Consider the following 19810-nt stretch of genomic DNA (forward strand, 5'->3'; position numbering starts at 1 on the left):
AAAAAAATAAAAATTGTCATAATTCTAATACATGGATGTTTACAAAATTTAAATTAAGCTTAATTAAAAAAGGAATTGGTATAAACCAACAAATTTAAGTTTATCATATATTAATGTTAATTAATATTTTTATATCGACCCACTCGAATCTTGAGTATTGTGTTATCATTATTATTTTCATTACTAGGGGGGATTATTCTCCAATTTTTTTTTTTATTTTGAAAACTTTGTTTGTATGCTTCAACATCAAACCTTTCTATAAGTACAATTGGATACTTGAGCTTATTATTTTTATCGTCAATATGAGGAAATTCTTTACTAATAATCGATTTGTTATGCTCTGATGATGCAGGAGAATAGCTTTTTTGTGGTTTACTAACACACTTTTTTTTCGAATTTTTTTCCTTGCATTTTGATCTCTTTTTTGATTTATTGTCAAAACAATCTTCAATAATTTTAGAAGTGGATGAAGGAGTATTTGAAGAAATACTTTCAACTTTGACTTGTTTTGATCTCAATCTTGTTATCATTCTGGTGCCAACAAAGGGAATCGGTGGCTCATTTTTTTTGTCGTCACTATGAAGAAATTCTTTACTAATAATCGATTTATTATGCTCTGATGATGCAGGAGAATAGCTTTTTTGTGGTTTACTAACACACTTTTTTTTCGAATTTTTTTCCTTGCATTTTGATCTCTTTTTTGATTTATTGTCAAAACAATCTTCAATAATTTTAGAAGTGGATGAAGGAGTATTTGAAGAAATACTTTCAACTTTGACTGGTTTTGATCTCAATCTTGTTATCATTCTGGTGCCAACAAAGGGAATCGGTGGCTCATTTTTTTTGTCGTCACTATGAAGAAATTCTTTAATTATTTTCGATTTGTTAGGCAGAACAAATGATGATGCAGAAGGATAGTTTTCTTTTAATTTGTTATTTTCAATGGCGCATATACTTTTTTCAAATTCTAAAATTTTTGAATCAAAATCTTCATCAAGTGCAATGTCCTTAGATTCTTCAATTTCTTGATCATACAAATTAACATTATCTTTATTAGATTTCATAGAATTGTTATTGAATGAAGAATAGGTTTCTTCATTAGTTAAAGCTTGTATTAGTTCACTCGTTTTTATTTTTACACAATGTAAGGATTTTTTCTTATCTTTCACATTTTTATAAACACAAGATGATTCATTTTTTTCTGATATCTCATCAGTAACTATTTCTTCGTGATTATCTACAGCCGAATCTTGGGTTCCATTTTTTTTAGCTTGAGCTTCTATATTAAAATTTTCCCAAAGCGATTCATTAATAGAAATTGATATTGGCTGAATTTCATTATCTCCAATCATATTATCATAATTTAAATTATACTCAGATATAGGATTAAATTCATTTGGATCATTAAATAAATCATCTTTATGATTTTCAATGCCTTGAAAATAATTAGACGCACTTGAATTTTCGTCTTTATTTTCTAATAATTTAGTAACATGATCTTCTTTAACCATAAGAGAAGTATTGTTGCCATTGATTATATTACCAAATGTATTAGATTTCATAGAATTGTTATTGAATGAAGAATAGGTTTCTTCATTAGTTAAAGCTTGTATTAGTTCACTCGTTTTTATTTTTACACAATGTAAGGATTTTTTCTTATCTTTCACATTTTTATAAACACAAGATGATTCATTTTTTTCTGATATCTCATCAGTAACTATTTCTTCGTGATTATCTACAGCCGAATCTTGGGTTCCATTTTTTTTAGCTTGAGCTTCTATATTAAAATTTTCCCAAAGCGATTCATTAATAGAAATTGATATTGGCTGAATTTCATTATCTCCAATCATATTATCATAATTTAAATTATATTCAGGAATAGGATTAAATTCATTTGGATCATTAAATAAATCATCTTTATGATTTTCAATGCCTTGAGAATAATTAGACGCACTTGAATTTTTGTCTTTATTTTCTAATAATTTAGTAACATGATCTTCTTTAACCATAAGAGAAGTATTGTTGCCATTGATTATATTACCAAATGTATTTTCATTTTCTTCTTCGTATACCTGATTATTATCATTTGAACGATTCTCTTCAGCGAATTCATCAAAAGTATTGTCCACAAATTCGTCACAAAGTATGTCGACTTCATTTAAATTACATTCATTGTTTGTGTCTGTAATAATATTAATATCTTCATTTTCTAAAGAGTTTTCACTTGGCTTTTCAGAGTTATTTTCAACACTTTCTTTATCAAATATACCATCATCTGGTTCTTTTAAATTGCCTTTACTTTTGAGTGTAATATCTAGTTCTACTAAATTACTTTTATCAATATTTTCATCGAGTATGATTTTTGGTCTACTTAATTTCTCTATAGCGTCATCATTATATTTGACATCTGGATTAATAAGATTACTGTAACAATAAAAAAATGCATAGCTTAAGTAATAACCCAATGAATATAAAAAATTAAATATAAGCAATGTATAATTGTAATCAGTAGTTTGTTGATTTCAAAATTATAAAGTATTGGTAATTTATTTTAAAGAGTTTAATGTTTCTTTTTAGTTTTTAATTCTTAAAAATATAGTTAGTTAAGAAAGTGAAGTATAAGTGAAACAACATAGTAAGAAAAATTTGATTATCACATTCCTAATAATTAAGCATAAGTATTTGAAGTTAGAAATATTACAAATTTGGTATGATGGATAATTTTTAAGTGGTTATATAAATGATGATTACATTGTAATACTTTTATGTTTTTGTAGTAGAATATAAAAGATGCAATATTGAAATTTGTCCTAAATATGTAAAAATAACATAAATACAAATATATGCGTGATAAATTTGCATTTTACAATTTACATTGTAAAATTAATTTTAAACTTATTAATAATTTCAAATGTTTAAAAAAAAATATGCAAATGCAATTCCAAAGTTTAAAATATCTTGTATATTTAATTAATAAAATCGTATTACATACATTTGAATGGATTTATTATGTCCAATAACATTCATGTTTTTGATATTAAAAAGATCATCCTTCATAAACAAGTTCTTGATTTCTGCAATGGTCAAAAATCATAAAAAATTAATATATATAAATAATACTAATAGTAATAGCTATAAAAAAAGTATAGTAATATTAAAATACATATTTTTTAAATAACATAATCATAAAAAAAATAATTTAATTTACCTTCATCCGAATATATTTTTTTGTTGAGTTCTCTTCTGTTAGTTGGAGGTATATCTGTAAATGCACCTACCAAAACAGATGTAATATTAAAATTTTTTGTTTCGCCAATTATCTTGGATACTTCAAGAGCTTCTGAATATCTAAAGAAATTAATATAAAATTAAACTATAATTATTATTTATTATTTTTTTAAATTAAATATAATTATTTATTATTGATTAAAATAACTATGATGAAAAGTATAAAGAATACCATAACATATCCTTAATTTTTAATATCTTAAATATATTTATGTTGCCACATTAAAAAGTTTGAACTGAGGTTTCCAAACTTATTTACCTCAAAGCACTTTTGTTATTAGCAACTACAAGTCTCATTAGGTCAAAATATAACACACTATTAACATTTTGTACTTAAAAACAATGACCGATTAAGAGTTAAAGACACTAGGGGCAAATTAATTTTCCAAATTATAATAGATTATTGCTAATAAAAATAATTGACACCACTCTTAACATATGAAAACTATGATACCGGGGCAGGCAGTTGCCTCCCTTTGTCATCCATTAGACACAGCTCTGCTTAAAATACTTTTAAGAGCAGAAAAACTAACATTAGAATATTCAGTTAAATATTGAAATAAATAACTATAAATGTTGAACATTTGACTATTCACCTAAGTACTTTTTACAGCTGTACACAATACATAGTTATAAAAATGTATTTTATTTACTACTATATCACTAGTATATTATATTTTTTAAAGACAAAACTCAGAGATAAAATATTAAATATAAAAATAATACACCTGGACTTTGAAATTAGTGCACATAAGACAGTTCTATCTGTTTTCCCGAATGTAAAAATAATTGCTTGCAGATTTCACTTAGGGCAATCTTGGTGGCGTAAGGTTAGTAACAATATTATTGTATATTTAAATATTTATTTAATTATTTTATAAACATTTTTTTTAGATTCAAAGTGAATCTGGTTTAAGAGTAGCATATATGGATTCAAATGATGAACTCGGAAAGTGGTTGAAGCAATTTTTTGCTTTACCTTTCTTTGCATGTCATGAAGTAAATGAAGCATTCACTGAACTTATAAGTATTCGCCCCAACAAAATGTAGAATATTTGTTCAGACTATATTTTGAAGAATTACATTGAAGATGAATGCTTATTTCCATCAAAATTGTGGGCAGAAAAGCTTTCAATGAATCCAAGCTAAAATTAATTTTTTTAATAAAAATAAATCATAATTAAAATAGTTATTTATACTTTTTATAGGACAACTAATGGCTCTGAAAGCTTTCATCACATATAATGGCCAATTTTATCACCCTCATCTACATATTTATTTAGTTATAATAGTATTGATGGAATTTCAGTCGGAAACTGAAACTAAAATCTGATCAATTACTTTATATAATGATTGGAAGAAATAGAACGTATGGAATTTACCATAAATGCATACAGTAAGTATGAAACAAATCAAATTGATATCATTCAATTTTTATCACAAATTGATCCTAGATATCAAGGAAAAAAAATTGTAATTTACTTACTACTTATTTTAATTATTTATTTTAACTAATTTGATTATTTTTGTATTATTTTATTTTTACTTCAACAATAGAGTATATATATTTAATATTTATGCATAAAAACCAAACTAAAATATTATTTATGACAGAATTGAAATATATTTTTCTATAAAATTTATTTTTAATAATTTGTTTAATATTATTACTATAATTATTTTTCTTCAGAACTGGCAACGTTGCAAATAATTTTTAATGCGGAATCATGTTAAATTTGGGTTAAATAAAAAAAATCTTTTGTACAATGAAAATGTGTGAAATTGGATAGGAAAAAAGGTATAATGAGTGGAATTGTGTGTCGCCCATCCAGACTTCTATATTTCATATTTTCTATTTTTATTTTTTTAACTTAAGAATAAAGTTGTTCTATGTCATATCTTTTGTTCAGAACAGTAAGTGGTTTGCATAATTGTATTTTGTATACTACTTATTATTTAAGATGCAATATAAAAACTTAGCACCAGGTAAAATATTATAAAAGTTTTATAATAAAACTTAGTAAATGTATTTATTTCTATATTTTGATCCCAATTCTTACTGAACTAAATTAAAATACATTTAAGAGAAACATAGGTTATTATTGCAATGCAAGTTATAAATCTAATATTTTTAATTTATAATTCAATTTACCTCTTCTCTTGAATTAAAAATTTAAATTGAGTTGATGAAGTGTCATCAAATTTTTGTAAACAAGAAAAAAATAAGATCTTTTCGTCTTCGTCAAAAGGATAATTAAATATATTTTGCAATTGGTTAGTATTTCTGCATTCTAAAATTAAGAAATTTTACTTCAAGTTAATAATAATAACATATAAGTCAATAAATAAATTGTATATATCTTACGTTCAAAAATATATTCAAATAAAATATTTTTTTCATTCTCATCTTCTCTTGAATGCATATAACCCAGAGCTTCAAAACAATTTTTACTCATTATATGCAAGTTAACATAAAATCTGAAATATAATTATTCATATATTTTTAATTTATTTATTGTTCACTGTGGCATTTCATAGGTGCTGGTGGTTTTAAATATAATACCTATTCATAGGTTTAACAAATCGCAAATTAAATATAATAAGATAAAACACAATACATAGTATATTACTTTCAAGCTTAATATTTTATTCATCAAAGTATCTAAAATATAGTATATTATAGTATTATATAATTGACAATCTGCTTCCTACTAATCGCAGGCTGCGGTAGAAAATAGAAATGAAAATATAAAATATATATCAAACCCATATCTAAAATTGCAGTTTCAACATACCTGCACACACACAAAGCAATGCCTTTGCTTATAATATACATATTCAGAATAGCTAAGACAATCCTGCTGGTCATCCAAACACTGCTTGTGTGTGCATGCGTACGCTGGTATTTGAGGGAAATAAGTTTAATGTCCGCACAAGACAAAAAGTAATATAACTATTATTATATAACATTATACTATACAACAATGTCAGTTTTAATAAGAATTATTTTTTAAAAATGTAGAAATAATAATAATTTTTATTGGCCACATGTAGTTGTATAACAGTAATTTAAACAAAATTGTCGAGTATAATGGCCTAACTTACCACTGAGAAAATCTCTTGTTGGTGAAATTGGAGTTCTAAATTCTAAGTAATTAAAATAGTATAAACATTGAAAATTTAGGAATAATAATGAAAACATTAAAAGACAAAGTATAAAAATTAATATGAAAGACAAAAAAGAAATATATACACAATATATATACAAGTAAAAAAAAAAAATCAATAGATTGATATTATAATTTAATTAAAGTTAATTAGATTTACATTATATACACTATGCTCCAAATATTTGGTTTATGAATTTATTAGCCAAATTTTAACATGCTTTTTGTATCGATTATAGGATTTACTATTTATGATATGCAATGGTGCTTTATTCAGTAGGTTAAGACCTACATGGGAAAAACATAGACTTGTTTTAATCAAGGAGTGATAGGGATCTCTATATTTTTTTCTTGTCTTGTATTGTAGAAAGTTGGTTTTAAATAAATTTAGGTTCATTTTGTAAACAAAATAAAGGGAATTTCTTTGGAATAATTTTTATACTGAGAAAACTTTAAATTCTTTAAATAGTTGTGTAGAAGGCTATTATTATTATTATTTTTATTTTGCTTTTTTGGGCTCTAAGTATTTTATTGCTTGCAACAATAACTAAACCACCCCATGCAGATATACCATATTGAAGGATTGACTGTCATGGCAAAATAGATGATGTGTAGTGTTTGTATATTTAATAATTTTTTTGTGTTAATGTATAGGTATTGTAATTTTCATAATTTCATGATTATGTGTGTGTCTCATATTAAGTTTTTGTCAATAATTATTCCTAAGTATTTCATATATTCTGTTTTATTAATGATATTGCATGAACAATTATTTATTTTACAATTTGAATCGTGAATTTTTATTTCATTAAAGTTTGGATGAGTTCTTTTGTCTTGCGAGAAAGCTATAAAGTTTGATTTGGTATAATTTATTCGTAGATTATGTTCGATAAAATATACAATTGGTTTTTTTTCTTTCCATTATTTTTAGTAGGGGGTGCTATCGTCCTATCGGTCAAGTCACAAGCCGTCACTGATTATTCATATTATTTTATACTTCACAAAATAAATTATCTACCCAATCCTGTCACAGAATTGAATAGATTGTTTTAAATTTTTTTATATTAAACTCGTTAAGATATATTTCATCATAGCTGTTTAAAATAATATAAGCTGGATAATATTTAATAAAATATTTTTAACTAAGCAATAACTTCACTTCAAACTACTAATGTAAACTAAGATAGATTAAACATTTTTAGAATAATATAATTTATAACCTGTATATTAATAATTGTAATATGAACTTATGACTAATTTAAATATAATTAAATAGTTTGCAAAATTGAGATTTAATCATTTGTATACTTATGATAGTATAATACATATTAAATATCAAAAATGTAAAAATTAAATTTAATATTTTCATATTTTTTATATTAAAACAAATTATATCAAGGTAAAAAAATTCTTACTTATGATCATCAAGATTAACTAATTTGATTTCAAAGAGATCTAAGTAATTTTGTGCCCAATAATACTGTTCTTTAAATACTAGTAGTTTCAGAACATTCCAATGATACCAATTCCAAGAATCATCATCAATCAACCATTTATTATAATTGATAAAGATGAGCATGGCATTCTATACAAATAAATATTAAAAAATAATTACCTATTTAAAATAAAATAAACGACTAAAATAATATTTACTTCAAACATGTCATGATCTAAAAACCAGGTGGCACCACAAAGTTTGTATAATCTATCATTTTTTTTAGATATGTCATTCAAAACATTTGTCATTATTTCATTCATTCTAAAATAAATCATATTATATTTTTAGTAAATTAAATAATTTTATAATTTTAAAACTAACGTTTGCAAATAATAGGCATCAATCAAAAAGTAAGTTATGATGAAGTTTTTGACAACGTGCGAAAGTTCAGTGTTCAAATTAATCTTTAATAGATCTTGGATATTGGAAGGCGGATATAAGCCTTTACTTTCATTATTAAATTCCTGTTGCCATTGTTCGATAAATTGATATCCATTAAGTTCATTGGTGATAACAGCATCAATAAGGTAAAGGGGTAAATCTCCAAATTCCATTCGACTAAATATTAAAAAATTAATTAATACATTGTACATTCTTAAATAATTAACCACTAACCGATTGTTGGAATATTGTATAAGAAATGAGAAATTAAATTGTAGAATTTGACACATAGAATCTCCTTCCATTAGTTTTGGTAAGAGTTTATAGTTAATAAAATAAATAAGAGTGTGAAAATATTGAATGGCACACTTCATTTTTTTCTCTCGATTCATCAAGTCAACTGAAATTGAAAAGTTAATTAATTTTCTGATTTAATATTAAATTTATAACTACATTCAGTATTATATAAGAATAACTTAGGGCGGCAATTGATTTTCAGCAAATTTTAGATTAAATCCCTAAATAAATGATTTTTTGTTAACTTTTGTTTCTGTCAGTCTGCCACACTCAAAAATTCCTAGCAAAAAAAATTTTAGGTGGTTGTTGAAATAAGTAAAATTTCCACAAGGCATACATAGGCCACAATTTTTTTTTCAATTTATTTAAATTAATATCAAAAAATTACTGGGCCTCACTGAGAAGTGAGTTTTTGTTGTTGTTAAGACCATATGCCTAAGGCTTTTTTTATATGATACGAATATTCTGCATTATAGTTAATAATTATGTGTCAATCATTTGTAAAATGTAATAATTTAAAAAATCAAAATTTTGTAATTCGCATATTGTAAATAAGTCATCATTTTACAGAAAAATCTGTATTAAAAAATATTTACAACATGTTTTCTGATAAACCTTATTTAACTAGTCGACTAGTTGAATTTATAAAGAAAAAAATATTTTCACTTATATTACCATTTAATATTTGAATACTGTCTGCAGAATGCATACTTTCGTAAAAGTATACTACACGCAACATTTGAGTCAAACATTTGCATAACATGATTTCATTATTATTGCAAAACAGCTCACCGGAGTAGTCAAATAAAGAAACACCTTAAACATGGTTTAAATTAATAATAATGAAATCAATCATATTGAAGAAATGTATAATTACATAATTGATCAGTATATTTGTTGACAAGCGTAAAGTGATTCCAAAGACATTGCATAAATAAAGATATTGTTTCACAAGAAACATTGATTCCATTTTTATATTCTTCGGCATATGCATCAAGAACTGACATTATCTCATTTTCTACTATAATAGCTATTAAAAAATGTACTTTATCAAGCTGAAATATTAATTATTAATCAATTAACTATGGATTTATAATAGATTATAAGCAGATCAAAGTACACAGATTTTGAATGAAAAAAATTAATACAATATTTTATTTTGTACCAAGCTGTAATTCACATAATCATCAGTCTTATCCCAAAAGAATGGTTTTAAATTTGTTTGTAAACACTGGCTAAATATTGAACTTGGATTTTCTAACAACCTCCATTTGTTTAAAAATAATTCATCCAAAGTTTCTTGTTGAACACCAGCATGTTTAATTTTAATTATTTCATTATCTAATAAACAATCACATTCTGGAAAAAAAATTTAAAAGTTTTCATACAGAACAAAAAGCTATCATCAAATACTGTTGTATTGTTACCAAAATATATCGAAGACGGATGATAGAGTTCTTCAACATTATGAATAAAGTTGTAACTGAATGGGCGTAATGTTTTGTCAGAAATATTTAAATCTAAATAACTAGTATTATGAGGCAATTTCACAAAACTAGCAAAAGAATTTGATACTTTAAGATGATCTATATTTGACGGCATCTGGGCTTTATACCACTGGTTAATATCAAACAAAAAAATGTAAGATTCGGGACTGGCATCCACATTTTGACGAATTTCCATTAACATAGCAAATAATTTAATTTCAGAATGTTCATTCATATCTATAAAATATTCAAATATGCCAAATATGATAAAAATAAAATAACTAATTTAATATTATATTATGTTCATGAAATTAAATTACTAGTGCCGTTTCTGACCAAGGCGTCATTACATAAAGTTAATGCAGATATACATCGACCAATTCCAGCTTCTTTCCATAGAGACATTTCTAATTGTATACCATTTTCATTATATTCCTTTATAAGAAACACAATAATATTTTATAATAAAATGATTTAATTTCTAAATTTCTAAAATTGAACTCACTTTATATAACAAGCATCCATTTGACATCACAGTTCTCTGTTCATATGTTAGAGCTATCATTGTTGCATTTGGAAGTCTAGAATTATCTGATTGAATAATCCAAAGATAACAAAGATTGTTTGGATCATCAGATGGTTCAAGAAATGTAATATGGGTTATTGGTATATCATATTTAAAACATTTTAACATATATCTAAATAAAATAATAACAATTATAACAAAATATAATATATAAACATACCATTTACAAAATATGTATTTTGTAAGCTTAATGATCAAATACTTACGACTGCATAACTTTACAATCCCATAGTTGTAAGTGACCCGTAGAATATCCAATGATAACAGTATTGATTTTTTCATTATATAACAAACTAGATACGCTGAAGTCTAATTTGTCATAGTATTGTTTTTTATAATCCGTGTAGAAAGTTTCTAAAATGAAACATGATTAATAAGCTGTTTAAATTTTATCTTTTGAATTGTAATTTTACCATTTAAAAACATTGCTAAATGGTAATCACCGCCATTAGTCATTTGATTAGCTTTTTGGAAGTTATCATTATTCTTTAAAATGAATAATTGACGAGGCTTTAATTCATTTGCAACAATTTTATTTGTGTTCAATTCTATAAAAAATTAATTTATAAAAAATATTTTTATAATTTTTTATAATATATTTGGTTAACACATACGGTTTTTAATGTAATGTTCTTTTAAATCAATTGCATAAACTTCTCCTGTTGCCATACCAACTAACAATATAGTAGACATTATTTTTAATTCGTTACAGAGTTGATCGTTAGGAAGTGATTTATTTAGTATTGTTGAAATATATGATACCTAAATTAATTAAAATGAATACCTTTTATTTAGTTAAACAACTTAAGATTTAATTTAATAATGTTAACTACATACTGGATTTGGTAAAGCAATACAACAAATTGTGGTTAATTTTGGTAATTGACATACAAATAATATGCCAGAAGATTTAAACGAACATCCAACCAATAATAAATTAATAATTTTCTCGCATTGTAGTTCTTTCACAAAGGTTATCTGAAAAATAAAATACAGAAAATTTAATTAGGTATATAAGTGTATCACATAATTTCATCTATTTTTTCCATAGCCAGCTATAAGAAGTTATTATGTTTAATGAACAGAATCTCAAGTATAAAACTGATAGATGTATGATGGTGTTAGCCTATAAATAACATACTTGATTTGAAAACTTTCACAATCAATAAAAATAAGCGCAAAATAATACATTTAATATAGGTCTAAAAGTCTAATATGTATATATTTTATTTTAAAAAGATTTTTTTTTAAGACTTTTAAAAAACATTGGAGGCTAACAACTTTTATTAAAGTGTAGTTTTGGATTTGAATTAGAGTAATAGAAAAGTAATTTTAAAAAGTTACTGCTTAGATAAGAATTTAAACTTGGCACATAGTAGTGAAAATTGTATGTAATTGAGTGGATCACGTGAAGATTTAGAACGAGAATGTGCTTTATTTTTAGGAATAGTTTTTTAGTAATCCAGGAAGGAAAAGTAGATTTAGCAAAATGCCATGTGGGAATATAGTTTAAGATTGAATAATGCAGTGCATCGTAGAATGAGTAAACCGCAGTATTTAAGTCAAGCTGTAAAAAGGTCAACATCAAATTTTACTATAATTACCTTTTTGAAGTAAAAAATGAATGTAAACTATCAAAAAGGAATAGAATGAGATAAATTGAAACAGATTTATAATGTAGGATGAAAGGAGTCGCGTGGTACAAGAGGTTCAGGGGAAATTTCGGTTGTAAGATGGTTTAAGTTGGTAAACACAAGATCGAAAAGAGAGCCTTTAAAATTATAAATTATATTAGATTGATAAAACTCATTGAGAGCAAACCCTTCAGGTAGATAAGGGGCGTGTAAAGTAGTTTAAAAGTAGTTTAATTTCGGTGAATTAAAAACATGTAAAATTCAAGGTGTTGAATTCTTATCTGAATGGAATCAAATAAATTCTAATTTCTAAATTGGTTATTCCTTTAAGTACTTTAAGACACAATAGATCTAAAGCATACAACTTTGTTTTAAATATTTCAAAAGAAAAAACGCATAGTAAACTAAGTACATTATTTGAAACTTTAACTTCTAAACATTATTAATCTACAAAAAAAATTTTCATACTGTTTATTTTATTGCAACAAGTAATCGGCCGTCTGATGAAAATTCAGATCTTGTAGAATGACAACAAATGTTAAATTAGGTCAAATATTACATTCGGGATATTCAAGTACTTCAATTATAGATCATTTAACTACTAAAATGAGAAATAAAATTGTAAAAATTCTATAGAAACCAATTCAATGATTTTTATATTATTAGATGAATGAACTACAAATAGTTCATTATCTGGTATAATAATATATCACAAAGCTTCCATATCATAATATTATTTACCCGGTCTTATATTTTTGGTTTTAATTGAATTGAAAAGTCAAACATCTATAAACATCATAGACCAACTGTTTAAATAAACATAGGTTTATTGATATTTATTCAGAAGAATATTGGATATCATTTGTCACAAATGGAGCCAGTTTTCTTTTAGGATAAACTAATGGTCTTGATGCAAATTTAAAAGAAAAAATTTCAATAGTATTTATTATTTAGCTGACATTGTATTAATCATAGGTAAGAATTGGCAGTTAATGATGTATTAAAAGATATTACAGCGGTGTATAATTCCAAACAATTTCTTCACACATTATATACTTTGTCTATCATTTATGAAATTAAAATTGCATTGTAGAAGTTAAAATGAAATATTTTTAAAATTGGTCGAGTATCGATGTTTGTTTGGTTGCTAACAGCTATAAAACAGTAAAAGTAGTTGGAAGATATATCTAATTAAAGAAGCTTCTCAGAATAAGTGTCATGATCAAAAAACTACATCCAAGTATAAAGGTCTTTATTATTGGTTAGAAAGTTAACAATTTCTTTCAGACTTGGCACTTATGTGTGATGTGTTGTCTGAATTATCTCAAATGTCTTTAGATTTATAGTCACAGTGTAACATTAATACAAGTTGATAAAAAAATTAAAAGAGCTATTAGAGTAATTGGTTCTTTAAAAACTATCATTGGTGATAACTGATTACTATATGCTGAAGCAGTCGAGACTATGAAACAAATTATGTTTTAAAAATATCCCTTTATGTAATAATATTACATTAGTAGGTATGTAGCAATAAAAACTAATTCATTAAAAGTATTATTAACAATTTAAATATGAGACTATTAAACAATAATGAATAATAATCATACAAGATATTCTAACAAGTTAGGACTATAACAAGTATTAACTATTGAATTGTTCGGTGGTTTTGAATTATGAATTATAAATTATAATTAATAATAATATTATGAGTACACCGACAAATAATAAAATAAAATAATTTATTTACTATAATAATCTATAGTTAAATTTCGAGTAATTTTTTCGATTCTCTCGATTAGTAAAAATATTCAATTATTTTTATCAAATGAATAAATGATTTAGGCAGTGAATGAGAAAACATAAAGTATATATAATTATTAATTATAATGAAATTTATATATAATAATTAATATAATTTATAAGCAATAACTTATTACTAATAATCAAAAGTAATGTCTTTATAACAAATATAATATCTAATAATTTATTTTCTGAAAGTGAGCAAAAAAAAGTAAATGGGGGACATTAACCCCTAACCGCTCCCTTGGGCATGCCACTGAGTATACTAGTTAATTCTTTTTTTTCTCTTTTTATAGTTATAATATTTTAAGTTTTGTTTATTTACATTTAGTTATTCCTTATTGCCTTAAACTGAGCATTAAAAATATTAATGTATATTTTAAAAGAGTAGTTTATAAAAAATAACAGGATTAAACCTCAAGATGCAAGAGCAACATCATTTCATGTGTGTTTAAATTGCATTCTCTTCTCAAATGAAATACATTTTTTACCTATCGTAATTTGATTAAACAGTTAATATCAAATTGTATAAGTATCCAGACCATATAAATTGTTTTTAAATTATATTTCAATTGGTCTTTGTTTTTATTAATCTAGAACCCCAGTATTAAATTGAATTTAGATAAAAGTATTTTTTATTTTCCAATAATTTTAATATTTATTTTAAATAATGCTATGTTATTAAATTATTACTAAAGTACTTATAAAACTAAAAATACAACTTATTTAAAAGTATTAATAGTCTTATAATTTATAAGTACTTTAAGTTTGATTATCGATTAGTATTCATTAACTACAGTAGTAGTGCTAAATAAAATGTATCTTTATTTTATCTACAACTGGTGTCTCTTCTACACTATCACTAATGTACTAACCTCTTATTTTATCCTATATTTTATATTCAAGTAGTTAATAAACAAATTGTTCTTATAGATTATCAGAAATATATTTTCACAACAGTCACTTATATGAAATATGATATAAATAATACAATGAGTGTTATTAATGTTATGCATACAAATATGAGCAATTTGATAAATTAATTGGCTAGTCAATCTATAGAAAATCTGCATTATTACATGCTAATATGAATTTATGTTTTTTTATGTATTTATTTTTTTATTTCTAATAAATAATGATAAACACCTTATAAGTATTGAACCTAAAATAATAATATAAGTAGCCAAGTTCTAAGATTAAATTATTTTTGTTTAATCTATTCAAACCATTTGACAGTATTCAATAGCACTGTCATTTCACATTTTAATCAGTCACAGCAAACATAATATAAAATATGTGTAAGCCCATTGTAAGGTGTACCTAGAAGCTAAGTGTTGATGGCAAGGTTTTTAAGAAAAGAATCAAAAACTTGAAATTGTCAACAATCAAAATCATCCTCCTTATGTTTAAACTCACTACAGAAAGTATACTACAATACAAACCAACCATGAACACCACAAACTCGTAATGCAGTTGATCATACAATAACGTCAATAATTTAATAACATATGAATGTTCTTACCTTTAACGATTTATCAGTTTGAACATCATTGAACGATCTGGAAGACTCAACAGACCTAGTTTCCGTTGAATAGAGATCGATGTTGGCTCCGTACGTATACCATACGTACTGAGTGCCGTCAATCCATCCGCCCTTCACATCATTGCGGTCCAATCCAGAAGGAAATGGGATTCTATGCGTTTCTAATACTTCCATTGTTTGCGTCGAATCCGTGATGCGTTGATGTGACTGAACAATCACTGTATAATATCATCAATGCAATACAAACATTTTAATCGATTACAGACATAATATTATTATAATCACTACGGTATCCGGATTAATGTTGTCCCTGGACACATGGTCTGGAAAAACGGGTTTGGCGAACACTGTAAACAAGATAAAACAACAACAGATATTGAAAACATCATTAACAAAATGCTGCGTATAAACGCCGAGAACGTTATAACGCAAGGACTACGGCATGCGCGAAATCGAATCTGTACAAAGAACCTTATAGTATGAAATAATTAAATGATTATTAATTTGATTATATAATTTCATGATACTTACAGTACGCGACCAATAGGCAATAATGTGGTTAAACAAATAAACTAAATGCGTAGATAGTATTGTACTTTTTATAACCAAACAAACAATGAATGAACAAAAGCCAATCGAGGGACGTTCCTGACATCTGGAAGAATATCGTGATTACCGCGCTTGGTGACCACTGACCACGGTTTAAGATAGTACGGTTAGTAACCGAAATCACTATTAAAAACAACTGGAAAATGCACAACTAGCGCTAGAATGCAATAGTGGCTATAGCCTATAAGCTCAAATACCGTTGATAGTTTAAAATGTTCTTATCATAGGTCGTCGGGCAACCATTACTATCTTAAATCGTGCCAATGGCCACGGGCGGACAGCGTTGTTTGTTACCAGCTCTGTTACCTAAATGATATTTACCATTGGTTCTTGTCTGGTCACAGAATAACCAGAAGGTACATTGACACGTCTGGCTGAGAACTCAAAAATACTGTTCAATTTGTTGAAATTAGTGTATCCATAAAATAACGAAAATGTAAAATTATTTTTATCTGGTTACACTGATCTGCAGCATACATTTTTGTGAACAATAACAAATTATTTCGAATATTTGGAATATCAGTCTTGCTAGAAAAATAAAATAATGGGAAGTATCTTTCCATAGGCAACACTGATATTTCAATAGGTGTAGCAAATCTGTGCCCCATATTCCATAATAACCCGTGTTAAAGTGTCCCTTCTGTGGTCTGGTTCTTTTTTTTGTACGAAACGGTTAACGTAATGATACGATGAATCATGACAAAATATATTTTATCATTCGAAAAATTTACCTCCATGAAAATTAAGAAACAACGTCTACATATTAATCTCGACCAGAAATTAATAATTATAATTATAAATAAATGAATAATGAATATATATATATATATTTATTTAAGAAGATTATTGATTATAGCGCATAAAAAAAGCATATTTCAAGATAATATATTTTTGACCTCCGTTGTTTTCTTCTCTTATCAAAACGAGAATTTGAATCAATGTATCGAACTATTTAATAAAAATAAGAATTTATATAAGATTTTAAGCGCATAATATAAATCCTGTCTCTAAAATTACAACAGGCCATAAATCCGCGGAGGTTTCGCTCCCGCATCACCTATATTTATGTTTTACAATAATTGCAAATATTTATAATATAAATACATACTTCAAAATTATTTATTTTACAAAACCATATACAAATTTTAATTTCATTAATAAAAACATTGTTTTTATAATAATTATAATAACATAATATATTTATGTTCATCTGCAATTTTTTTGAGAACGATCTGTAATTTTTGTTTTGCATTTTTCTATGTACAAGATAGACACCTGATTGAATCTATCTTGAAATACAAGGCCGTACCGTTTTTATACGGGTATTTAATAACAGTTTCGAATATTTTGATTCTGTGCAGACGTTATGCTTATAAACTATAACATGGAGGAATAAAATTATTAGAATTTTTACGGCACTAAATAAATTATAAATTAACATCGTGCGGCCATGCGAGGGTTGATGGCGTGTATGCATTCAAATCGCTCGCGAGCGTGCGTGTGTGCCTCAAACTAAGGTAGTATTGAACAACACAAAATAGTCATAAATTAAAATGATCGTTGAAGTGAATACTCGAATTGTGTTTCAAATCAGGGGCGGCCACAATTAATTCTTTGCCTGAGGGGGGAGGCAATATTTTTTTGAAGTATATATTTATACTATAATTCTTACAATTAGTCAGGGAGTGTTTATATTATAATATAGCAAAAATTAGTGTATTATGAATATGTTATTATTTAGTGTAAAATTAACAGTATATTTACTATTTATATGATAAATAAAAAATTTATTTTTTAATTTATTAATAATAATAAAATAAAAAATAGGTATACAAGTTGATTTTATGCTTAAATTATGCATTTATTCAAATTTTGATTTTTACATAGTTTCAAGTTGTTAAAAAACAACGTTATATTTTAAATATTTTTTATCCTTATATTTTTTTAAGTTTTTTACTTTTTTGAATGACAGCATAGTTTTAATTTCATATTCCAAAGCAGAAAAATGTTCTGAGTATTTTGATACATAAAAATCGAATTTAGGGCAATAGCAGTTTATGAGTTATAAGTATTTAAAGTTTAGATCCGCGAAGTGGAGTGGTAAGGGGTTACCCCACAAAATGTTTGTCCACTACTCCGCTTGTCTAAACTTTAAATACGTATAACTCATAAACTACTCACCCTTCGATTTTTATGAATCAAAATACTCAGAAAAATATTTTGCTTTAGAATATGAAATTAAAACTATGTGTCATTCAAAAAATTAAAAAACTTAAAAAAAATATAAGGATAAAAAATATTTAAAATATAATTTTTTAATAAAAACGTTGTTTTTTAACAACTTGAAACTATGAAAAAATCAGAATTTGAATATAAACATAATTTAAGCATAAAAACGTGGTAAGCATATTTAAAAATTCACCTTGTATATAACCTTGACTATGAAGCATATAATTATTTAGTTCATATCCTGAAATAAAATAATTTAAAAAATGTAATATTATGTTTGTAGTTTTGAATGTCATAACTCATAAGATTTATATTATATATTTAAATTACCTTAATTGTTGTTACTTATAATATAAAATTTAAATTTCTATTTTTTACACTGGCAAATCGATTAAATATTTGATAAAATAAAAAGGAATATATCTTGGGGGCCTTTGCCCACCTTTAGAAAATCAACCCATATTCTAAAGGTTAGGTAAATAAAAATAAATCTGAATTGGATCCAGGGGTGTTTTATAAAGTACATAAATTGGAATCAACCTATTACCGTTACCTGTAGGAAACACAAAATGGAAGTTGGCTAGAAAGTCTACCAAAAATTTTGTTTTTTGTTACAAAAAGGTAACGGTCTGATGTAAAAATTATTAAAATATTAAAAATATTATTTAATTAGCATTATTTTTTACCTTTATTTTGATGCATAAAATTATAAATGACTATTGAATTAGTTATACAATTAATTTAATTTAGCTTAAGATGTGCTAAAATAGCTTAAAATTCAATAACTCTTGTCATCAAGAAAACATTAAGATAAAATATAACCAAAGGCCCAATTTAAAAACGTATTATTAAATAACTCCGCCGACCCAACTTAGGTTTTCCCGTTGAATAAAGAAAAACACATTATATGAATTCTTGGGAAAAAATCGATATTATATACCTATTCAAAGATACACTAGAATTGTATGAACAAAATAACAACTCAAAGTCAAATTATTTTTCAAACATAACATTAGGGACCAGTATAATATAGGTATAGGTATATAAAATTATCACAGATATGACCAATATGGGAAGCCATATAAATAAAAACGGCACATTCTACGAATACCTAACCTACCTTTGCAAAATTAATTGTATTCTGAGCCATGTATAATATGTTACGGGTAAGATCTAAAAATGGTAAGTGTACATATTACCCGGATAATGGGAACCTTATCCATATGAACAGTGTAATTGTAGTGTATACATTATCCACTGTAAATATGTATTATCCAATCAATTAATACAT

General features: G+C 25.3%; 1 protein-coding gene across 1 annotated transcript; it reads right to left on the reverse strand.

The window, feature by feature from the left end:
• Positions 1-116: 116 nt before the first annotated feature.
• Positions 117-16017, reverse strand: LOC132924963 (protein ELYS-like). Its single transcript, XM_060989398.1, has 18 exons — positions 15661-16017; positions 11542-11682; positions 11319-11466; positions 11118-11252; positions 10911-11058; positions 10624-10816; positions 10439-10553; positions 10059-10355; positions 9797-9990; positions 9509-9686; positions 9307-9447; positions 8569-8734; positions 8275-8511; positions 8109-8214; positions 7871-8040; positions 5654-5766; positions 5441-5579; positions 117-2424 (listed from the first exon to the last, which is right to left on the reverse strand). The coding sequence occupies exons 1-18, from the start codon at positions 15853-15855 to the stop codon at positions 117-119; spliced, it is 5124 nt and encodes a 1707-aa protein (XP_060845381.1). The 5' UTR covers positions 15856-16017.
• Positions 16018-19810: the final 3793 nt, after the last annotated feature.

Source organism: Rhopalosiphum padi, chromosome 3, assembly GCF_020882245.1.
Source record: "Rhopalosiphum padi isolate XX-2018 chromosome 3, ASM2088224v1, whole genome shotgun sequence".
In the NCBI taxonomy this organism is placed as follows: Eukaryota; Metazoa; Arthropoda; class Insecta; order Hemiptera; family Aphididae; genus Rhopalosiphum; species Rhopalosiphum padi.

Bases quoted from the DNA above. Each gene is read 5' to 3' on its own strand.
- LOC132924963 (XM_060989398.1), bottom strand. From the start codon at position 15,855: ATGGAAGTATTAGAAACGCATAGAATCCCATTTCCTTCTGGATTGGAC. The intron at 11,059-11,117 runs GTAAAATTACAA...GTTTCATTTTAG, and splicing joins TTTAGCAATGTTTTTAAATG to AAACTTTCTACACGGATTAT. The intron at 8,735-9,306 runs GTAATATAAGTG...TTTCAATTTCAG, and splicing joins CAGTATTCAAATATTAAATG to TTGACTTGATGAATCGAGAG.